We start from the raw sequence: 22,779 nt of genomic DNA on the forward strand, positions 1-22,779 counted from the left end.
AAATGGCTCTGATACAGACTCAGGAAGAGCACACAACCTTGGTGTGCACTTTCTGGAGACTCTCACCTATGACCTAAAGCCATGTGTGGCCCCTGACCAACGCGCCTTCCAAGGCGGTCATCTTTCCCGGGGATCTGCAGAGGGGGCGTGGCGAGGGCAGAGCCCGCAGATGCAGATGCGCGGCTCCGCTGCCCAGTGCCTGCCTCCGCCTCCCCCAGCCCCGCGAGCAGCTGCCTGGACGCAGGAGATTCCCAGCCTGCAGGAGGCAGAAAGAAGTAAGGGCACAGCTCATGTCTGTCATCGAAGCCACTCGGAAGGCTGAGCTCTGAGGAGGTGGCTCAAAGCCAGCCCGGGCAGGACAGCCTGCCAGACTCCCATTTCCAAAAAAGAATTTAAAAAAAGCCAGCAGTAGAGCTGTGGCTCAAGCAGTAAAGCACTAGCCTTGAGCAAAAAGGCTAAGGGTCAGTGCCTAGGCCCTGAGTTCACGCCCCAATACTGGCAGAAAGAGAGAGATGGGCAGAGGCGGGGAAGGAAGGAAAGTAGGGAAGAATGAAGGAAGGAAAAAAGGGAGGGAGGGAGCACAAGCTCATGCACAGATCATTTCCCGAACCCCGGGGCTGCACCCCCTCACACCCCGAAGCCCCCGTGAGGACTAGGGGAGGGGCCTCCTTCAGCTCCCCGCTCCGAGCTCTGACGCTTAACGCAACACCGGGAGCAGCAGAGCCAGCGCATGCGCGCCGTGTCAGCTGAACTTGCTTAAAATACCAATAAATAACCAGGAAGGCAACGAGGCGAGGCGAGGAGCGCAGACAGGACGGAGGGAGACGAGGTATGTAGAGAGCCGGTCGCCATTTCGTGGGTGTCCCCACTCCGGCCCCCAGGAGACCACAGAGGTGGCCCCTACTTGGCCCAGACCTGAGGCCCCCGGGGGCAAGGCTGGCTGCCGGGGGGTCCTCGTGTGGCTTTCGAGGGTCACAGACACCAGGCTGGACGGTGTGTCCAGCCCGCGGACCCCGCCATCCTAGCTTCATTCCAACTCCAGAGCTGGCTCAGAACACTGGGGGGAGCAAAGGACGCCGGCTATGCAGCAAAAGTCGGGGTGCTGGTGGAGCCCCCCCTTTCTGGAGTTGGAGCTTTGGCCTCCTTTCAGCCAACGCATGCGTGTCTCCCCGAGTTCAAAGGCACATGACGCGGGCAGGCCCCTCCGGGAGCTTTGGAAACAGAGGGGGACCGAGGGGTGGTCACACCAAGCAAGAGGCCAGGCTTCGTGCAAAGGGCATCATGGTCGCCCTGTGCCTGGATGGCCCAGCGTGGCTGTCCTGGAGGTAACGGTCACTTACAAGCATCCCGGCGCGAGCTGGGTGCTGAGTGTGCACTGCAGCTCTCCCCGGGAGTCAGCCTCTGCCCACTTTCCTCCTGGGAGACTGCCTGGCCTTTGGAATAGGGGAGTCCACTGTGTTTTGTGCCCTGAAATCCAAAAGCCCCAATGATTGTCCTCTTTGAAGCTTGTGTCCTTCCCAGCATCTTCCCACCTTGCCCCGGCCTGGGGACCGCTGCAGGGGAGGGGCCGGGGCCTTCTTTGCGGCCCTGGCACACAATGGGGCGACTTTGATGTCAAAGGTGGAGATGCGAGAGGCCAGGAGCACGCTGGAGCATACCCAAGGCCGGCCCTGGAAGCTTCCAGAACGGATTGGCTCCAGCAAGATGCTGTGGTTGTGAGCAGAGAGAGGTGCGAGGTGGTGCAGGACACCCCCAGCCCCCCCTGGGCGTCATCTCCCCTTGAAGATGCGGATTTTGTTGATGGCCGCCAGGGCGGCGGTGACGTTGGACTCGAAGTCCGCGTCGTGCACCCCTGTCTTCCGGAAAGCCCCCGCCGATGGGTTGTTCTCCCAGTAGTGGTGCCAGTTCCCTTTGCTGTCTGCCCCAAAGCCGTACAAGTCCACCTGCAGGAAAATCGGATGTCAGAGACAGACAGCAAGGAAGAAGAGCCTGAAGGAACCATGGGAACGGGCCCCAACTCCTGCACAGTGACTCCCCAAAATGCCTGCTGAACATTTTAGCGTCAGAGCTCAGGAAGAGGTGGGGACACAGAGGCTGAGTTCTCGGGGGAAGCAGCCCCCGAGTGAGCCCCTCTCCACCTCGCCAGCACACTCACGCATGCACGCACGCACGCACGCACGCACCTCGTCACAGACGTGCATGGAGAAGATGACCGAGAGGATGCCGGTGGACGGGTACCGCCCGTGGCCCTGCAGCCAGTTATCGAAGACGTACTTGATGAAGGCCGGGTGGTAGATCAGGATCTGGGGACAAAGATGGGGCCTTGGGTGAGTTCAAGTCAGCAAGGAAAGGGGTCAGGGGTCACTAATGGGGTACCCTGGCCACGGCAGTACGGCTGTAGAGGATCCTGATGAACACCCTCCTCCACAGTGGGTTGGGGCAAGGCACACAGCTCCATTCCTGAGAGGTGAGGAGAGAGCTAAGCGCGACACAGAGAACTGTGGCCACAACTCCTAGAAAGAGAGTCCCCCAGGGATGGTGACACTGAAATAGAAATCCCAGGAAACTCAAGAATGAGACCTGAGATCCCCAAACCAGGGGTTTCCCTGGGGAAGAGAGCGATGAGGAAGGATTGGTGGGTCTGCCCGGGAGAACTTGCTGCACCCAGGAGTGATGGTCAAACTACAGCCTGGAGGGCAGGCGGAAGGCGCTGGATCACTGGGTGGCCCGCCCAGGGTGGGCTGTGGGCGGGCGTCTGTGTGGTTGGACCGAGGACTTGAATCTGTGTAAGTTTCCCCTGCTTTGTGGGTCTCTCCCCTGCAGCGAGGCCATGCTGGGTGCCCCTGCTTGAAGACAGTCTCAGACTCTCTGTAGCCCAATGGGAGGCTGGGAGGAGGCAGCTGGGAGAAGGCAGGTTGAGCCCCACGCACCTTATCCTGCTTCACTTTGATCTTCGGGGGGACGGGGACGTAGGTGCTGCGGTTGGGGAGAGAAAAGATGGTTAGTGTGGGAGAGGCCACCTGGGGACCCTCTGGACAGTGAGGCCGGACCCGGAGAGCCTCTCCAGCCTCCACTCCTGCTTTCTGAGCCACCCTCCTGCAGCAGCCATGGAGGACGCCAGGGGGCGATCTTGGCTGGTTTCGGGATGCTCTGCAGTTACAAAGTTAGATGAGGATTTGCTCCAGGCACCGTGTGAAGAGTACAACACCTGTGCCCAGCTGCAGAGGAGCTGGGTGATGGGTGACTCAGTCCCCGGTGCTCACCCAAGACGTCTATGAAATTAGACTTACTGGTGCCATCCAGGCTGCCAAGCACCCTGAGGGACCAGGCTGGAGAAGATGGCCACTCAGAAGGCTGCCTGGCCGGCTCCTCCCTGCCAGGTTCTTCCCTCACTCCCAGGAGGCACTGCCCTACGCAGTTCCAGGAACACAAGGTCCTGGGTCTGACTGTGTTCCCAGGAAACCTGGCCTAGGACCAGGAAGGCCTGAGGACCTCTGGCGAATGGAAGCCAAGACTCACTGAGAAGAGTTAGCTAAGACCTTAAGAATTAGATCCAGATGGCCACATGGGCTCTGGATCAAGTGGTTTGGTGGAGACTAGTGCTAAAGACAGTGAGGATTTGGTGACAGATAAATCTCATGGACTGGGTGTGGTGCATGATGGGAAAAGTGCTTGCACTCTTAGGGGACAAGCACTTACCAGAGCCGGGCATTAGAGGCACAGGCCTGGAGGCCTCCTTGCCTCTGATCCTTCCCTGCAGAACTACCACACGTGGAGCCCCTTCTAGTACATTCTAACCAAGAGTGCCCTGGGAGTCTGGGCAGCAAGGCCCTGGCAGAATGCTCTGGGGCCTGAGGGCACCGTGGTCAGGCCGGGCCCCCGCAAGGTGGCCGGGCTTGTATGTGGTCAGGGGACAGCACGGTGGGACACGGGCCGTGAGGCCGCGCGGAGGGACTCACTGGGTGATGGTGCCCGTGGTGGTGGCGCTGATCACCCACTGCAGGTCTGTGGTCTTGAAGGGGACCAGGACCATGCTGACGTTCTCTCCCAGCTCCCGGAAGCTCTCGGGGTACACGAGATGGTGGGTGGTCTTGCTCCCCACGTCGGCCTCAAACCCCATGGTGGGTGCCTTGTTCATCCTGGGGGTACAGAGGAGACAGCGAGGTGGCCCTTAGTGGGGCCCGGAGCTTCAGCTCTGCGGTGACCTCGGGTGAGCAACCTGCCTCCGTCTCCTCATGTGAACAAGGGGACCCCAGCCTTCTTGTTTGGCTCTTAGGAGCTCTAGTTGAGCTGACCTATCTCTTTCACAGCTCACCGGTCACTAGCAACCACGCCCAGTAGACATCGTACAGTCCTTCTGTGTGACCCAGGAGACCTGAGCTCAGAACGCACATCCCAGGCCTCGGGGCCCACAATAGCGGCCTTGAACTTAGTTCTCTGTGAATCTGACTCTCCTCCTCAAGGGGACCTTCCCTTGGACACTAGGAGAGGGTCTGAAGATAGGGTACCGGATGAATAGAAACACAAGACTTTTCTAGAAGGCGGGTGGGCGACAGGCTGCCCCTCCTTGACCTGGGACTCGATCTTGGGAGTGGTGTGGTGAGGAATGTGTGACCTCCTAGGGTAGACTCGGGGTCTCTTCCAGGGGTGTTTACTTGGGGACATGGGAAACACATGACATTAAAAGCATATTGGTTCTGGGATGGCCTAGGCTGTGAAATGGGGGTGAATTCCAATGATTGCCAGCTTGAGTTGATTTGGAGGAGTCAGGGGGTCATGGAGCTTGAACTCTGGGCCTGCGCACTGTCCCTGAGATCTTCAGCTCAAGGCAAGCACTCTACCACTTGAGCCACAGCGCCACTTCCGGTTTTCTGGTGGTTAATTGGAGATAAGTCTCATGGATTTTCCTGCCTACCCTGGCTTTGAACTATGATCCTCAGATCTCAGCCTCCTGAGTAGTTAGGATGACAGGCCTGAGCCACTGGCGCCCGGCTCTTGCTTGAGTTTTTGTGTGGTCTCCACACCCAGAGGTGTTTCTCCATCTTTCGACAGTGAGGGGACACTGAGGCCCAGAGTGTGCAGGGAGTCCAGGGAGGGAGCCTTGGCATTCTGACCTGAGCTAGGACCTGGGCGTGGGGAGGGGCGGCCTGCGCAGGGCACCCACCTGAGCACGAAGTCATGGCTGTCTATCTCAGCCCCGTAGAAGGACTCCCGCAGGTTGCCCGAGTTGCCCACGACGGCACAGCGCCGGCAGCCCACCACCCTCTTCTCCAGCACCGGGTCCACGTCCCCGGGCACTATGCTGAACAGCTCCTGCACGAGGTCGCTCAGGTTTCTGGGCTTCCGCTCCCGCTGCAGCCTCTGTGGCGAAAGTCGGGAGACACCGTGAGGGGAGTGCTGTGCTGACCGCCTGGTGCGTTGTGCAGCCGGACACCGAGTCCCCAGGCCACCAGCCGTGGATGGCTGGGTCCCCTGGAGACCCCAGGAGTCCACACGGGAGACCCGGGGAAGAGCTCACACGTTCACTCTGCATGGGTTTGTTGTGTACCTACTAAGCGTGAGGACCTGCGCTAGCCACGAGACAAGGACGCTGACCAACCTGTGTCAGGTGCCTGCTCTGGCAAAAGGCAAGCCTCTCACCAAAAGGGGTGTCACTGCCATCCTGCTCCTGATCTCCCCACCCCCCCAGCAGACTCTAGAGCCTGGGCTGCAGGGCTTGTTTATTATGCCTTTCAACAGAGTAGCAGCAGTAGACTGGTGGTGTTGGCTCACGTCTGTAATCCCAGCTACTCAAGAAGAAGCTGAGATCTGAGCATCTCAGACCAGGCAGGAAAGTCTGTGAGACTCTTATCTCCACTTAACCACCAACATGCCACAAGGGGAGGTGTGGATCAGGTGGTAGAGTGCTAGCTTTGAGTGATTTGAGGGTCAGTGCTGGGGGCGGTGCATGATATGAAGACACCCCTGTACTGCTACACCCCTTCTCTCGCCAGGGCCGGGCCGGGGCCAGGGGATTATCATGACACTGAGGCTGGACCAAAGCCACCACCGCAAAGATGGTGCAAGAAGAAGCAGGACTCGGTGAATGGGGAGACTGAGGTCCAAGAAGGGACTCGGCCGAGGTCACCTGGGGGAAGCCACCATGGCAGAGCTGGGAGCACCTGGTGTCTTTCTACAGGCTAGCTCCCCAGGTTTCCCACACATGGCGGGGCAAGCTCCAGGGGATTTTCTCTGTAGTACCCCATCGGCTTCCCCGGAAGGAATGTTCCACGGAATAGAAGTTACAAGAGAGGGAGGTGGACGTGGCAGAAGATGCCCAATTCAGAGACCCCGCCTCCTGCCATCCTGACTAGCTTTGCATACCATCGGTGTGCAGTAACTGATGTCTGCTGCTGGTGATTCCAGCTCCTTGAAAACGCAGGGTGGCCTGGGCTGTGGTGCTGGGCCAGGGAGGCAAGCGTTCAGAATGCATGTGGGGCATGAGCCGGGGAAGGCATGCAAGGGGTGCTGTCTCCATGGGGTGCAAGGGGCCGCAGCCTTGACTCCAGGAAAAGGTGGGGGGAGGTGTCAAGTGCATCACCCCACAGGGCAGCCCTCTCCAAGTACCACCTGAGAAGCGGCATTCCACATCTCCTGGCCTTGATTACACCCAGATCCAAGGGCACGCATCTCAAAGAGGAGAAGGAGGCTGGGCACAGCCCGGAGAGCCAAGGAAGGAGGCTCATGCAGGGCAGAGGCAGAGCAAGACACAGAGAAGCCCCGGAAGTTGGGGGCATCACGGAGGAATGGATGCACTCCAAGGGTCTCCAGAAAGAATCACCCTTGCCAACGCCTCCCCCACTTCAGACCACTGGCCTCTGGAATTGTGAGACCAATCATTTCTGTCATCTCAAGCCACAGGCAACTCATCAAGAACAATTTGCTCGGACTTCCAAGCTACAGCTACTCAATAGTACTGAGTGAGTGAATGAGGGAACACACTGCGATCTTCTACCTCCCGCCCAATGCCTGGCAGCACCCGGGGGGGGGGGGTGCCCACAGATCTGAGCACGTGACTCTGTGCCCCGCCCCACCCCGCCCCTCAGCTCCCCACCCCGCTCACCAGCCACCACTGGTAGGTGTCCTGGGGCATGAGGGCGTTGTGGGCATTCATCAGCGGCTGCATGGTCTGGTTGAAGCGCTGGTCGAACCAGGCTGAGACCCCGTGCTGGCTGAGGCAGCTGGCACAGGTGCACGGCTGGAATTTGATGAGTTTCCTGAAGTTTGCTGAGAGCTCCAGGACCATCTGCTTGGGGAACCAGGTGGTGGGCACCCCGGTGTGGGAGTAGTTGAGGAAGAAGGAGGTGAGGAAGATGAAGAGCACGAGGAAGGTGAGCAATTTGAGGGTTCGCTTCCTCATGGCCATCGCCGTGGCTTTCCGGGGGGCGTCCCTGCGAAGGTGGGAGGAAATCCCACCCAGCTGAGTGGAAATGGGAAGCAATTCCCAGAGTCACCGTGCGATCCAAGTGGCCAGGGGTCCACAGAGGCCGCGGGGGAGGGGGACTGCTCAGGCTGACGTCAGTGTCGTGGAGAGGTGGCCAGCCTGCGTCCGACGTCCCGTATGTCATCCAAAGGCCATTAGAGGTGTGCTGGCTGGCTTCTGTCTCTGTCCTTTAGGAAAAGCCCAAGATAATGCCTCTCAGTGAATCGTGATGACAGTGACTTCCTTTCTCACTCCAAGGGGTTCAGGGGTTGTTAATCCTTATGGCAGGCCAGGGACCCTCGGGGAAGGAAGCCAGGAGGACAACTCTTGGGATGGGGTGCAGAGCCACCAGCTTGGCCACCGTCCTGTGTGAAGTGGGGCTGGCAACGGTCCTTACTTACTCAGAGCTTTACCTGTTCCGGAAGGTGGGGGTTAAGCAGGCATCTTAGTGAAGAGACACAACCTGTCTTCTGCAAAGAAAAGAAGAAAGAGACGTGAGAAAGGCGGGCACTGGTGACTCATGCCTGTCATCCTAGCTATTCAAGAGGCTGAGGTCTGAGGATTGCAATGGGAAGCCAGCCAGGGCAGAAAACCCAGGCAGATTCTTATCTCCAGAAGAAAAAACAAACACAAAAGGAGAGCTGTGGGTCCCGTGGTAGAGTGTCATCCTTGAGGAAAAAAATCCAAGCAAGAATGAAAGGCCCACACCTATAATCCTAGCTTATGTAGGAGGCTGAGATCTGAAGACTGTGGTTCAAAGCCAGCCCAGGCAGGAAAAGCTGTGAAACTCTTGTCTCCAATTAAAAACTGGAAGTGGCGCTGTGGCTCAAAAAGTGCTAGTCCTGAGCAAGAGAGCTCAGGGATACACCTAGGCCCTGAGTTCAAGCCCCAGGACCACCACCACCAACAACAAAAAGAGTGAAAAGCCTTAAGTTCAAGCCCCAGTGCTGACACAAACAACAACAACGAGATATGCATGCTGTGATCTCTCCCAACCTTCCACCAGGGCCTGCCCTGGCTTCCTCCTGCAGAGACCAGCCTGGCAGGGGCTGTGGATGGCTTATCGGCTTCCAGTCTGAGTTTTCAGTTGCATAAGAGAATAAATTGCTTGTATTATATAAAGCAGACTGTTTTATTTGTGACTAGGAGCAACATGACGGAACCCAGGCCACAGTTGCTCCTGCCTCTGGTTCCTGTCCAGAAAACACAGCTCCCTGGCCCCCAGGACTGGACCTGGGGAAGACTGCCCACCCCAGAGGTGAGTTAGGGGCTTCCTACGAGAGCCCCTGTGTGTCATGAGCTAGATGCTTTGCCTCTCTGATGGTTGGCTCCTGAACCCACAAAACGGCATGGATAATGGTCACGTGGAGACTTGAGGTAGGTGACGTGACTTGGAAAAACAAGTGACCAGACCAGAGTAGGGGTGTTACACAGATTAGTTCTGTTCCTCCTCCCCGTGCGCCACACTTGTCACCCACAAAAAGAAAAACAGAAAAAGAAAGAGGAACAAGGCTAACAGGATCCTGGCCTGGGCAGATTATTTAAAAGCACAAAAGGAATCAGGCTGGGAAGTGGGCAGCCGGGGGGTAAAACAGCCACGATTCTGACCAGCTGCTCTAGCTGCCGCAACTCCTCTAGGCCCTGGACGGCTGACCCTTTCCTGCTTGCTGCCGCAGTGGCCTGGGGCTCCAGGACCTTCATGGAAGGTCTCCAGGGCAACAGCCAGGCCTCAGGTAAGACCAGGAGGCAGCAGGGCTGTGAGAGAGCGTGCGTGTGGGTCCTAGGGCTGCAGCCAGAGGAGGGCTGCCAGGAGGGCTCCAATCAGTGGGTCCAGCCAGCTTTGGTTCCTGGAGAGAGCTTCCTCCAAGTGTCACGGTTGGTCGCCCCGCCCCCTCCGCTCCCACTTGTCCGGTGCTCTGAGTTCTCCTCCTGTGGAGTGCTCGGGCTTACACCTTTGCAGTAATGGAACTTTCCAGGCCATGGCTGCATGGGGCTGTCAGGTCATTCCCACTCTTCTTACTGTTCGCACACCAGTCCTAGCTGACACTGGTAGAGGCTTCGGGAGCCTTGTGCGCTGGGTGTGAATAGTGTAGAAATGGCTGGAATGTACTTTGGCCGCCACATTACAAACAAGGAAACTGAGGCTAAGAGCAGAAAGCAACTTGCTGTGTCCATCAGGAAATGCAGCACTGGCTTGGACTAGGCCCTTCCTTATCCAGCACAGTGCCATCTCCGATCTGGGACCCGTTTCTAGCCGTCCCTCCCCCCTCCCTTCTTTGTCTGTATAAGACATGTCTTTTCTGGGCTAGGCCAGGGTTTCCAGGAAGAAGATGCAGGCCCTAGTCACTGCATTCCCTGGGTGGTGAGGCAGGGCTGGCTGTGTCTGACTTCTGCTGTAATCTGTCATTCAGTGATTCAGAGCTACGCCTGGCTGCGGTGGGCAGACCCAGCCTTGCTCCGGGGACTCCAGCCAGCCCTGCATCTGCTCAGGGCCAGGAAGCACCTCGGGCCTCAGCTGCGGGGGATGACGGGCCTGCTCCTTGCTGATGTCCATGCTCCCTGATCTATGTGATAGGAGACATTCAGAAACCCTCCCCAACTCTGCAGACATATAGGTAAGGCCAAAGAATGGGGTCAGGGATGATGCAGGACCTGTCTTCACACAGCCCGATTCCTATCTGTCTTCCAATTAGTTGTTCTAGATGTAAAGTCCAGATGCACAGACCTATCTGTGGCTGAAGATACTGTCCAGTGGAGCTGGAGGCTGTCTCCTGCCTCCTTGCTCCCCATGGAGCTGCAAGGACTGGACGCCTCAAACTACATTTCCCAGCTTCCCCTGCACAGACGGTTTTAGTTGAAATCAGCCAATCACATTTAAGTTAGTGGTCAGGAAGCGGAAGCCAGGGCCTCCCTGCCAGTGGTGAAGAATGATACAGGCCTGAGCTCTGTACTCTAGGCAAGACCTGCTTCTCAGCTTCCAGGCTAAGCACAGCTGAAGATTTCTGCCCTGAAACTTCCTGCCCTCAGAGTCCCAGGCCAAAGCAATGCATCTAAAATAATCTAGGGCTCTCCCCACGAGTCATTCTTTCAAAAACTTCGTGAGCACAGATACTACCTTAAATCAAATCCTTCTGCTCCACATCTGTGCCTCAGTTTCTTCTTCATCTACAATGTGGTGGTGTGAGCAATGGCTCCCAGGGGCGGTGGCACAGAGAAGCTGAGGATCCACCACGGGGAGCCTTTCAACGTTGTGCTGGGCACACAGTGTGAGCACTCTTGGAGCTCCTGAGCATCACGTCTCACCACCCAAATCCCTCCACAACTTGCTTTCTTGCATGGAGCAGCAGCCAACCAAGCCCCCAGCCTGTGTCACATTTGTGTTTCACTTCAACTGACACACATAGGAACCAAGATCAGGAGAAAGGGGAAGTGACTGGTTTCCAAGGACACACAGCAAAATGGTGCCAGTGCTCAAATGAGAAGTAAGTCCCCCAACTTCCAGATAGGGCCCACTCTGTTCTCCAGGCTGGCCGGCCCATTTCTCCTAGGCCACCACGTCGCACCCTCCCTCAGAAAGGATCCCAGCAGACACCAAAGGCTGGCAGTAAAGGAGGACCAGAGGCAGAGGCTTGAGGTAGACGGGACAGGGAGTGGGTTTGGGATCTGCTGCACCAGGATGGGACTGCGTGGAAGATCCTAAAGGCGCTGAGCCCTTTGCTGGGCCTGAGGCTGGCAGGGCTGCCTTCCTGGTCTTTCATCTACACAGTCCAAGTGAAAACCATCCCTCCTGAGATGGCCACGTCAACCAGCAGTGAGGACGCCCACCAGTTACCTCGAGTCTCCTGGCTGCCAGACCTGTTCCAGGCACGGTATGAGATCAAAGTGCTTGTGACTACAGCCTCCGGCCCAGCCAAGGTGAGCCCAGTGTGGTGCCTGGCTGAAGCTCCTTCCTGACCTGAGCCTTGGCCCTGAAGTGTGAAAGGCAGACGCATCATGCTCACTCCATGATGGCGGCCTGAGTGAGGACAGGGTGTTCGAGGATGCCCTGGGCTGGGTGAGGCCAGCAGGAGCCTTGCTTCCCCTCATCTGCTTTGTCTCTGATCAGCCGCCAGCTGGGTGTCCCACCCGCTCTGAGTCACTCAGGAAGCGGGCAGCTGGCTGGCCTGGCTGATCTAGGACTGGATCTGCTCTCCGGCCCCAGCATGGGATCAGCCTTGGCTGCTGTTGGACCTGTTTTCACTTCCTCCAGAAAACCTTAGCGTCCGGAGAAGTGGGGCTTGAGAGGTGGATGGCCCCGGCCAGAAAAGCTCATCAGGTGAGTAGGCTAGGATGGTGTCTCTACCCTGCCACCAGCCATCCACTGCCCTGAGGCAGCTGGGCCTGCAGAATGGCTGGACACAAAGTCACCTCTGACTGCTAGGCAGTCCATCCTCTCTGTAAAGGGAGGAACGGTCCAGACCCTGCTCACTCTGGATTCCAAGGTGACCAGATGAACGACAGCTCTGACAGTCCCTGTATAAAACTCCACGCATACGGCAAACATTTCCCGTGCATAGCATTGATGTTGTTGGATATAGAAAGTTCCAGGAACAATTCCTGACCCCCAAGAATGGACATTTAGTACCAGGACTACCACTTGACGCGTGACGTTTTGTTGGACGGCAGACCACATGGGTGAGGCTGGCTCGTAAGATGGCAATGGAATGGATTCTTCCTGTTGCCTGTGATGCTGAAGCTACAGCGTGTTCCATGTGTATGCCATGGCCCATTGCACACGCATGTCACGGCTCATTGCACATGTGCCTGTCACACCAAAGCACACCCATACACGTGTACATAGAGACACTGGCACAAACCTACTGTGCTGCCAGTCACACAGAAGCGGAGCAGACAACCATACAGTGAGAATCGACCTATATGACCGTGTTACAGGCTTGTACATTTGATATATTATATACTTTTTCTTTTGAGAAAGGAGCTCACTGTGTAGCCCAGTCTGGCCTCAAACTCAGGATCCCCCTGCAACAGCATCCTGATTGCTGCAGTTACAGGCACGTGCCATTACAACCAGCTTCTGTTCTACTGTTTATCCCAGCTTCTCACCACACCAGAAAAGCAGGTGGTGTCACACCTGCCACCCGGGCTACCCTGGAGGCTGAGATCCAAGAGTCACAGTTCAAAACCAGCTCAGGCAGACAGATCTGTGAGACTTTTATCTCCAATTAACCAGCCAAAAGCTGGAAGTGGATGTACGGCTGAAATGGAAAAGCACCAGCTTTGAGCAAACGAAGGCATGTGGGCGCACAAGGCCTCAAATTCAAGCTCCAGTACTGTCTGTCTGTCTGTCTGTTTCCCTCTCTCTCTCTCTCACACACGCAGCAGGTAGTGGTCTGTGGGAATTCTAGGTGTCGTTATGAAAGCCAAGTGGCCTCAGCAGGTGAAAGCGGGGAGTACAAGGCTGTGAGGGATGGCTGAGCACAGTGTACACACAGACAGTCACACAGAGATGCACACAGCACACCCGGAGCACTGCAGCCCTGTCTCAGCCACTCAGCAAGTCTGTCTCTCTGGGGCCTCAGTTTCCCTGCTCCTTCCTGCACCCACATTCTCAGAGACGCTGGGTAATGGGAGAATCCCCTCACAAGTCTTCCTCCTGTCACCCCCTGGTGCCTCTGGGAGTGCAAACGGTGACTCGGAGCGGGCGGTGTGGAGACGCGAGGAAGCATGGCAGCCAGGTTGCGTCACGTGGGTGAGGGCCCGGTGTGTTTTCACGTTCTCAGCTGCAGATGAGGAATTTAAATCCTCAAATCTCCTTATGTGCGTGGGCTAGGGCGCTCAATCTGGAGTCTGCAGAATCCAGACAACACCTGCGGCTGCTCAGAAACAAGGGGTCCCACACGTGTGCCCCCAGGCCCTGACTTTCCTCAGGAAGAGGCCGATGTCCTGGATCTGAATGGAGGGGAAAATCACAACAGAGCAACGCCTACTCAGGGCTTGACAGTGGACTCAAGAGTTTTACTGTCCGGGAGAGGGCAGGAGTTCTGCGTGTTGAGCTTCCAAAGATGGCACTGTGGACTAAAGAGGTTCTCCTCCTCCACGCTCCCTGACTCGAAAGGAACACTTCAACCCCTCCAGTGACAGGGAAGTCTCTCAATGAGGCAGAGAGGCTCTAGTGGGGCTCAGCAGGGGAATTCAGCCACAGCATAAACCTAGCTGCTAACACAAGGGAGCCTGTCACCCACCAGCAAGCGTCCGACGTGAACCATCTCCAGACATGAGCTGCGGGGGTGTGACAGAGCCAAGGGCTGGGTGGGGGTGAAGCTACCCTGACCAGCCCTCGGAAGAGAAGGGCAGAGCTCACTAGGAAGCCCCCAGGTCCCATCTGCAGCTGGCCAGGCCCAGGCTGCATTCCGTGGCTGCCCTTAGGCTGGCGCTCACCCATGGCAATGGATTGGTGAGCCGTCCCCTGGGAGAAGTGGGGCACAGGGTGTTTACACAGCAGCTGAGGCCAGATGGCCTGGGGGAGGGGGGGCTGGATGGATTAGGGAATAGGAAAGAGCCCTGCTGGCCAGCCTGGCCAGGAGAAGCCATGGAGCAAGCAGGTCAGGAGAGAAGAGGCTAGCAAGGAGCTGTGGAGCATGTCCAGAGCCTGAAACAGTCAAGGAGACAGGAGACTTGGAGACAAGATAGTAGAGCGATGTTGGCAGTGGCATCCCCCATGTACCCTGCAAGGCTCAGGCTGGAGAAAAAGGTGTGCACACACCTGCTGGGGCCACATGAGGACTGCCCCAGCTTTCAAAGGAGTGGGGCTGGGGAGATTCTGTCCCTTGTGCAGCTGAAACATGGAGGCAGAAGGTTGAGGTCACAGGCTCATGGCCACATCATGAACAGCAAACCCAGGTGCTTCATGTGGGCAGCACCACCGTGCCTGGGCTGGGGGGCGGGAGCAGGGTGATGCTGGGGGCCAAGGACACCCCAATGCCTGTCTCCCTCTGCTGGGACTGACAGCCCTGTGGTGTCTCTTCCCACTTCGGGTAAGGAATGACCATGGCGACCTGCGATCGGTCTCCTGGTCTACCATCTGCTTGACCAAGGTGGCTAGGGCTGCTCTACGACTCTGAAGTAGAACTCAGGTCTGGATTCCGTTTCCACGGGCAGCAGTGGGAAGAAGATAGGTTCAGAACCCTCCTCCTCATCCGCTGTGTGTGGCCTGGGCAAGCCAGGCTGCCACAGCCAGCCGTCCCTGTCCTGGTTTGCAAAATAGAGGCACGCGACCACACTGCTGCAGTCTGGACAAGAGGGCAAGGAAGCATGGGTGCTGGCACCCATTCTGGTCCCTTCTGGCAACAGCAGCTCCTGCCGTGCACCTCTCTGTGCACCTCTGTGTGCGGAGAGCTCCAGGGGTGTGGGGGTTTATTCTGGAATGATCAACACACCTGCATTACAGGAAAATGAAGCCCAGGGTGCTACTTCTTACTGATTCAGGGAGGGGCTGACAGCTGATCCAAACAGCCTGGCTTCACAGACAGGGTGGGCACCTGCCCCTGAGCCAGGGCTGGTCAGTGCCAGGGCCCCTGCAAAAGGCCCACCTCCCACTCAAGGGCACGTCCACGCAGAGCAGATGGGACACACAGCTCAGCCCTGCGCCTCCCAGAGTCATCACAGAGCGCTACTCACCCTCCATCCGACCCAGGAGAAGTGTGGAGGGGGAGCGGTGCCGGGGACCACGGCCGCCACAGGAGACCCTTTCCGAGGGCGTGGGAAGGGACCAGCCTGTCCCAGCTTTGTCAGCTGGCTGGCAGGTGGGCACTCCACACCCCAAGGTTCTCTTTCTGGGGGACAGAAGGACCGGACAGCTTGTCCCAGACTGCCCATCAAAGGGCCGCCGACGGCAGAGCACAGTGGGGAAAACAGGCTCGTTCTGCCCATTTGCTTTAAAACTCACAAGTTCCCCTTCTGCCCCCCTCCTCCGGGAGGCCTGGGGGAGGTGCCCCTTGCCAAGCCTGGCTGCTCTCCTGGGGTCTGGGGGAGGAAGCAGGGGGGATATCTCAGGACGTTCCTGGCAGGGGGAAGCATGCAGGACAGGGGCCAAAGCCTCAACCCACAGCCCAGCTCCAAGGCTGCACCTGGAGAGCTCAGGGAGGCTCGGTCTACCCAGAGCCCAGTGCAGGCCGCGCCTCTGAGCGCCGTGACCACAGGGGGCAGGTGAGGGGTGCTCACCAGGCTGGCAGCACGGGGCTCACGCTGCATCCACACATGGCAGCCCTCGAATTCTTTACTCTTTTTTTCTTTGTCGGTCATGGGGCCTGAACTCTGGGCCTGGGCTCTGTCCCTCAGCTCTTCAGCTCAAGGCTAGCGCTCTACCACGAGTCACAGGGCGCTACCTCCAGCTTTTTCTGCTTATGTGGTGTTGAGGAATCCAACCCAGGGCCTCATGTATGTAAGGCAAGTGCTCTACCACTGAGCCACCTTCCCAGCCCCTAATTCTTTACTCTTTTATCCCTTTCCAGATTGCTACCTTTTGTTGGGGAGGAGACCAGCATCGGCAAGAAGATTTTAGAACTGCACGTGTCTGTGTGTGCCTGTGCGCGTGTCTGTGTGTGCCTGTGCGGGGGTGCGGGCATGTGCGCCTGGAACACTGGCGCTCTTGACAAGCACCATTACTCTCAGGTAAGAAACGAGGCGCTGGGACCCTGAGAGGTAAATTATTGGGTCAGTTTGCCCTCTCTGGTTAGTGCAGCAACAAGCACTTGGGCTCTAGATCCACGTGTTATTGATGAGGTCTCCACATGATGCCTGGGCACCAGCGTTCTCTATATCCTACAGGGTGTGTGTGTGTGTGTGTGTGTGTGTGTGTGTGTGTATACTGGGACAGTCAGCACCGCAGGTCAGCTGTGAGCTAGACAGAGTGTGAGCTGGGAAGCTCTGAGGGGGGGCCCTGGGGTCGCAGGTGTCCCTCCAATTGAGAAGAGGGTGCTCCGAGTACCAGAGTGCAAGGCGGAGGTTCCCTCCCACTGCAGGGCATCTCCTGGATCTGACCCAGGCTCTGCTGTCCTCTGCCAGGACCCTGGAATACCAGCAGGCAAACCTGAGACCCGGCTGGCCTGCTGTCCGCCGGTGCCCAGGCCCCCGGGGCCGCCTTCCTGGGCCACCTCAAGCTGACCACGCGCAGGGCCGGTGGGGACCAGACTCTGTTCCCTGCCAGCGCCTGCGTTCCCAACACCTCTGCCTGAAACACGGGGTGACAGCCCCAAGCTGTGGGGTGCATCGCATCCCTCTGCCCAGCAAGGACTTCCTTGCAGCTGCATTTCTCCAGCTCTGGAACGTTCTTTCAATCCCCACGGTGCTCCTGGAAGAGGACCTGGAACAATGATCCCCATTCTGTGGCTGAGAAAACAGAGTCTAAGGCCAGCGACGGTGACAGCAAGCGACCACATCGCACACTCAGCCGGCTGGAGAGACCAGGGCTCCAAGTCAACGCCAGCCTGCGTCTGGGCGACCTGTCTCCTTGGATGGCTCAGGAGGCCTGGCTTTTCCTCCATACCTGGGTCTGTGACAGCCAGTTCAGAGACCTAAGGCAAGGGTTGCTGGCTCCCCAGGCTGGTCAACACTGCCTGGCCAGGCCTCCATCTGAGCTTCATGCCTCCCCCATCCCCCAGAGCTCAGCGGGTGAGGGAGCAGCGCAGGTCACTCGCTCTCTGCGGGGGAAGACAGTCCCTGCTTTGGGCCCTCAGCCAGGAAGCGCGCAGAGCCCTGTGCCTTGGCTCTGCCAGGCAAGATGAAAGGAAAACGTCCGGGACCATGCCCATCTCCGCTAATGGCTCAGCCTCTTCCAGCCCCGGGCCGTGCCTGCCCGCCCCCAGGGAACCTGCAGCAGCTGCTGGGTTGCTGCTTAGGGCAGACCAGGGGCAAAATCAACATGACTGAAGGAGAGGGATCAGCGCAGAGCGTTGGTTAGGGAACGCAGAAAGGATGGAGGCAAACATTCTGAATGTTTACATCCAGGGAACTAATGGAAGAGTGAGTCAGGCCAAGAACTCTGAAGTCTGGCGATGGGGCGAGGGGTCAGGGGCGCCTGCACCGCTGTGAAGGGTGAACATGGGGTCACTGGGCACACACTGGGCCTGTGTGACACAGGTGCCCCATTGGCTGCCCATAGGCCGGGGCGGGGGGGAGGGGTGGCAGGGGAGAGGCCACGGCAGGGCTGGACCCACAGCCCAGGCCCCGGGTTCTGGGAACCACGCTCTTTATAAGAAAGTTGCAGGAGCTCACAGACCAGTGGTCAGGCGGAATTGCTTCTGATGATTCTTTCTAGCTGAATGAGATTCAGTTAATGGAAGACTTAATAAGGCTTTCTGAGCCCGAGGTGAAGGCCAAGCTGCAGCTCCCGGAAATGAGTTTTTGGCTGGGGAGCTGCAGGTCTGTGTGAGGAGAGGTGAGAAGGGCCGGAAGCCCGGCAGGACCGCAGGCACAGCCCATCCCCGAGCGCCGCCGTGCGGAGAATCAATCCTGCCAATCGGAGTGCCCGCAGGAGGCCGGGGCCCGGGGACAGGAGGCTGCACTGAATATAGACCCTGGGGTCTGACAGCCAGGTACGGCCGGCCAGAACAGACCGAAGGAGCCCAGAGGATGGGCCAGGAGTCTGGGCCTGACTGAGATTCCAGTTGGAGGATCTGCTGGCCTCTGCCGCCCTGTGGCCCAGCCTTCACCTGCCGGGCCTCCATCCCCAGGCTCAGCATCAGCCTCCAAGGTACCTTGGTGTATTTTCTTACAACTTGGGAATCTGGTTTCCCTCTGATTTGATTATGAGCCACAAAGGGTGCACTGTAGCGTGCTGGACACACCCAGCTTTACTTAAAAAAAATATGTGCTGAGAGAATAACCACAAAGCAACAACAAGAAGCTATTTTAAAGGTTGCCACGAAGTGCAGTGTGCAGAAAACTGAAGATGAAAAACAAGCCACATCCGGCTCTGTCTTTCTTCTGTCCCACCCAACTGTCTTGTTCTGTTTTCTTGCTGTACAACTCCTTCAACTACCACCATCACCACAGTCCTACTGACATGGAGGTAACAGAGGAGAGTACTGAGCAGTAGCCATGTTGGGGGCGGGCACCGAGGAGAGGCAAATACAGAAACACATCCTCTGTCTCAGGACCTTTGCATGTGCTGTTCCCACCATAGGAATGTCCTTACTCCTGTTCCTTCGTGACTCCTCTCCTGTCAGTCTCCCCTGCTGGAAGTGTTAGTAGGCCCTCAAAAAGTAAGTGATAGTGGATTGAGAGCCAGCCAAGCACTCACAGCCCAAAGAACAAAGGTTCCTTCAGGCATGTGTGTTGCACACAGCGTGGAGGTCTTGTATGCATCTGGCCTGAGTCCCATAGAAGACTGATGGTAATAATAATAATGGCAAACTTCTACAGGACAGTGCCTGGCTATGGCCACAGCGGCCCGTGATCGTGGGGCCCAGAGCGGGAGGCTCTGCTCCTCTCTGCTCTCCTCTCCTCCGACCTGACCCTAGCCAGTTAGATCAGGAGGGAAGGACGCACTGAGCCACTGGACTTCCTCTGTCTTGCAAAACCAACGCAACCAAAAATACTACAGACCACACTACGCAACTGTGCACTGCTCAGGGCGTCACTGGGGGGGGGGGGGTTGCGGCTGGCCCTAGAGTGAGCCCAGGCTCTGCTTCCTAGACAGCCTGCCCCTCAGAAGGACTTCCCTGGAGACAGCCGCCATCAGTCAAACATCTCATCACTGAACCTAGGGTACTGGGGCTCTGGGTTTGTCTGCTCAAAGAAGCAAGAGTCCTCTGCTGAAGATCACCACACACAGAAACAGCCCTGCTGGGGTGTCCATCTTCCCAAGCCCCCCCGGAAGGAAAAGAACCAAGGGCTTACCTGCTGGGTGACCTCAGCGGGGTTATTTCACCTCTCTGAGCCTCTGTTTCTTCATCTGAAAGACAGAAATGCTCAGACTGACCACCAGGAGAGGACATGCAGAGGGCCTGCCATGGGCTCAGCCCAGCCGTAAGTAAACACTAACTGCGAATGCTGAGTGACTGGCCCGTCAGCTGCCCGGCGTGAGAATGGAGCCGACCTGCGTGCGCAAACTTCCTGTCACAATCATGAAGAGAAAGCTGTGCACGCAGCACGCCTCAGACCACTTCCTGCGCCCAGAGACTGGCGTCCCAGAGAGCTGGAGAGCGCGCCGGGACGGGGAGGAAGCAGTCCACGCTGCAGGAGCTTGAGGAGGGCTGGCTGGCTGGCTGGCGGAAGCGGGCCAGGGTCTGTGTGCTGCGCGGGGCCAGGTAGGTCCCAAGTCCCACTGCCCCAGGAAGGGCAAGAAGGACAGAAAGGTCTGCGCAGAGCCCAGCTCACGGGCCCACGGCCGCCGCGGGGCCGGTGGCTGGTGGAGGTCACGCTGGAGCAGGGAAGGGCAGGGGCTTTGCTTCTAGAGCATTCTTCTAAGAGGCAGGACACAAACACGTTGTGGGTAAGAGAGGATGTGGATCTGGAAATTGGGTGAGGTTGGTTGCCGGGTCTCATCTGAGGTCCCATACGCAGTGAGAACCTGGGTGACGACTCCCCGTGTCCCTGCCAGTGACACCTCCCGTCATCACCATCATCACCCCCATCGCCTCCTCCCCCACACAGCCTCCCTCAGCCAGGCACAATGTGCAGAGCAGCTCTGGTCCCCAGCTGCAGTTAACCCAGCTGGCGCACTTGCGGAGGAACAAGATTGGCTGGTCACGACCGAGCTCTGGGGAGTGTTTGTTACGCAGCGAGGCTGGCAGACCAATGGGAGGAGCCTTTTCAAGCATCTGTTTCCTGCTAGCAGACATCTGGTGGGTAAGACCCGAGCTGGGGGCAGAAGGCCTGCCCCCGGCCTGGGCTCTGCCTTGACCTCTTCACTGCTCTGACCCCACCTCCCCCGCTTCTCCTCCCGCATGCTGGGGATGGGAAGTGGCCCATCGCACGCGGTCACGAGGCCGGAGAGACGTCAGCGTCCCCACCACAGCTCTGCTAACGGTTCTTCCTGACAGGGGACAGGCTCAGTTTGCTGTGTCAGCCTGGATTCCAAGCAGGTGCTGCCCGGCAGTCACTGCACCCTGACAGCAGGGGCCCTTGGTGCTGGGCCGGGGCTGGGGGCTCTCCTTGCTCAGGAAGGCAGCAGGAAGCGGGAAGCGGGAAGCAGGCTGGGAAGAGTCAAAGGGAGCACTGTGCTTGGGAGGGGAAAGCTACCCACCCACTGCCCACTGCAGGCACAGACACGCAGGCCAGAAGGGAAGAAGGGAAGGCTCATGGTCCTCTCCTTCCTCCACTTTCACTGCCTAGAGGAGGGGCTGAGGCTAGCCCAAACTCACGCACCGGGCTAGCCTTAGAGCCTGGGAGGAGAACCAGCTGGGGCCTCTTGTCCTTGCCTCCCACGAGCGAGCGCAGCGGGAAGGAGGCACACCCTCTGCGCCGCCTGGGAGGCCAGGGCCAGAGCCAGGCGGACTTTGCCAGAACCTTGTAAAATGTGTCGAGCTCTTCTTTGAGTCACTTGGAAACATCTGTGTTCCTTTTCTGGGAAAGTCTAGCTTTCGCTCACTAGAGGCCGGGGTCCGGTGTGGGGGGGCGACCTGGGAACTGGGAAGCCAAGGGGGGCACAGAATGGCGGGAAAGGGGCGGGGTGGACGGGCTCTGGTTTGGATCACGGCCTGGTCTGATGGTGAAGGTCACACGAAGGCCCAAGGTCAGCTCCCAGGGCCGAGCGAGGGCAAGGCCAGGGTGGCTAAGTGGAGGGGAGGTAGGGGGTGGCTGGCAGGGAAGGTGGGAAGATGGTGGAGACACGGGACGCCAGGGTGGACGGGCTCGGGGCCCACAGGCCGCTCGAGGAATGTATTCTCGTCTTGGAGAGAAGCAGGCAGCCATGAGTAGGAGAATCCAGGGACTGGGCGAGGCTCGGTTTCCCCATCTGACTGAACCCCAGACCCCCAGGGGAAGCGATGCGTGCACCGGGGCTGTGACTCCCTCCCATGTGTCTTCTGAGGCCTGTGGCCTGGCTGGCCTCTAGAGAGGTGAAGAGACAGGGCCTCTCCCACTGAGGGCCCAGGCTGGCTGGGGTCGGGTATAACGCCCCCCCCCCAGTCCCCTCCCCTCCCCATGGCCATCTATAAAACAATCCCACAGAACTCAGCTGCCTTGGGTAGCTTGACCCGGCCAAGGAAATGCAAACCTGACACCCACCTCTCCAGCCGGGCCTCTCTGGGGGTCACTGGAGTAATCTGCTACCCCAGGAAAGTCGGCCGAGGGCTCTTGATTACCAAGCCCTGTCCTCCAAGTTGCTCAGGTTCCCTGCCAAACAGGTCTGCTTCACCCGGAGACGTGACCCCCTGCCCTCCCACCCTGGATACCCCCTGGGGCAGAGGGGCACCGGCTGCAGGGTGACATGGGACTCGGGGCGGTCAACTCCAGAGGGGAGCAGGGTGTGTCCTGGCTCAGCAGCTCCTCTGCCCAGCCTCGCCCCCTTCCCCGCTTCCTGAAACACTCCTCAGTCATCCACTGGCCCCAGCCCTGCCTCTGCTCCCGCAGGGAGGAAAGGACACCTCCTTGAGCTGGGCTGAGCGCACCCATCAGGAAATAATGTCACAGAACCTTCCAGGCTGACTCAACTTTTTGTTGTACTTGGGGATTAGGTCTTGGCTTCACAGGAGAGACCAGAAGCCACAGCCCACTCTGCAAAGAACTACTGGGCCCCAAGCTAGAGAAAACAACAATAAACAAGAGGTGCCATCTTCGAGGGACACGGGCAGCTCAGGTGTCCTAGCTACTCAGGAAGCCTAGAGGATCGCAGTTCAAAGCCAGCCTACGCAGAAAAGTCAGTTATTATTATCTCTAATAAACTACTCTGAAAAAGCTGGAAGTGGAGCTGTGGCCCAAGTGGTAGAGCGCCAGCCTTGAGAAAATGAAGCTCAGGAACAGTGCCGAGGCCCAGAGTTCAGGCAAATAAACCAAGTCCCTTCTTAGCCCATCCCTTACGCCTGAACTGTGATCCTCCTATTTATGTTCTCTGTCTCGCTGTGCTGAGAGGCATTCCCATGCCCAGATTTTTCTGGTAAAGTGAGGTCTTTTGAATTTTTTTTGGCCTGGCCTTGAATCACAATCCTCCCCCTCTCGGCCTCCCAAGGAGCTGGAGTTACAGCCTTTCCACGGGTCTTCAGGCTGCCCGATGTGGTACGTGTAACGGCCTTTTGTCTCTGGTCCAGGGGACACGAAGTTCTGCAGCACTGGCCAGGACGTCCATCTCCTTTGCCGTTCTTTCAAGCTCATAAAGG

At 58.0% G+C, this 22,779-nt stretch overlaps 1 protein-coding gene across 2 annotated transcripts; it reads right to left on the reverse strand.

Moving 5' to 3' along the window:
* Window positions 1–505: 505 nt before the first annotated feature.
* Window positions 506–19,465, reverse strand: St3gal1 (ST3 beta-galactoside alpha-2,3-sialyltransferase 1). 2 transcript variants are annotated; one of them, XM_042699994.1, is made up of 8 exons: window positions 19,361–19,465; window positions 7,876–7,932; window positions 7,103–7,650; window positions 5,165–5,361; window positions 3,960–4,139; window positions 2,931–2,976; window positions 2,184–2,303; window positions 506–1,943 (listed from the first exon to the last, which is right to left on the reverse strand). In XM_042699994.1, exons 3-8 carry the CDS (start codon window positions 7,403–7,405, stop codon window positions 1,770–1,772), a joined length of 1,020 nt encoding a protein of 339 aa, XP_042555928.1. In that variant the 5' UTR covers window positions 7,406–7,650; window positions 7,876–7,932; window positions 19,361–19,465; the 3' UTR covers window positions 506–1,769. The 2 variants fall into 2 exon arrangements, with proteins under 2 accessions (XP_042555928.1, XP_042555927.1); XM_042699993.1 differs by having other exon boundaries at window positions 7,864–7,932.
* Window positions 19,466–22,779: the final 3,314 nt, after the last annotated feature.

Source organism: Dipodomys spectabilis, unplaced genomic scaffold, assembly GCF_019054845.1.
Source record: "Dipodomys spectabilis isolate Male_0828 unplaced genomic scaffold, ASM1905484v1 ptg000264l, whole genome shotgun sequence".
Lineage (NCBI taxonomy): Eukaryota > Metazoa > Chordata > Mammalia > Rodentia > Heteromyidae > Dipodomys > Dipodomys spectabilis.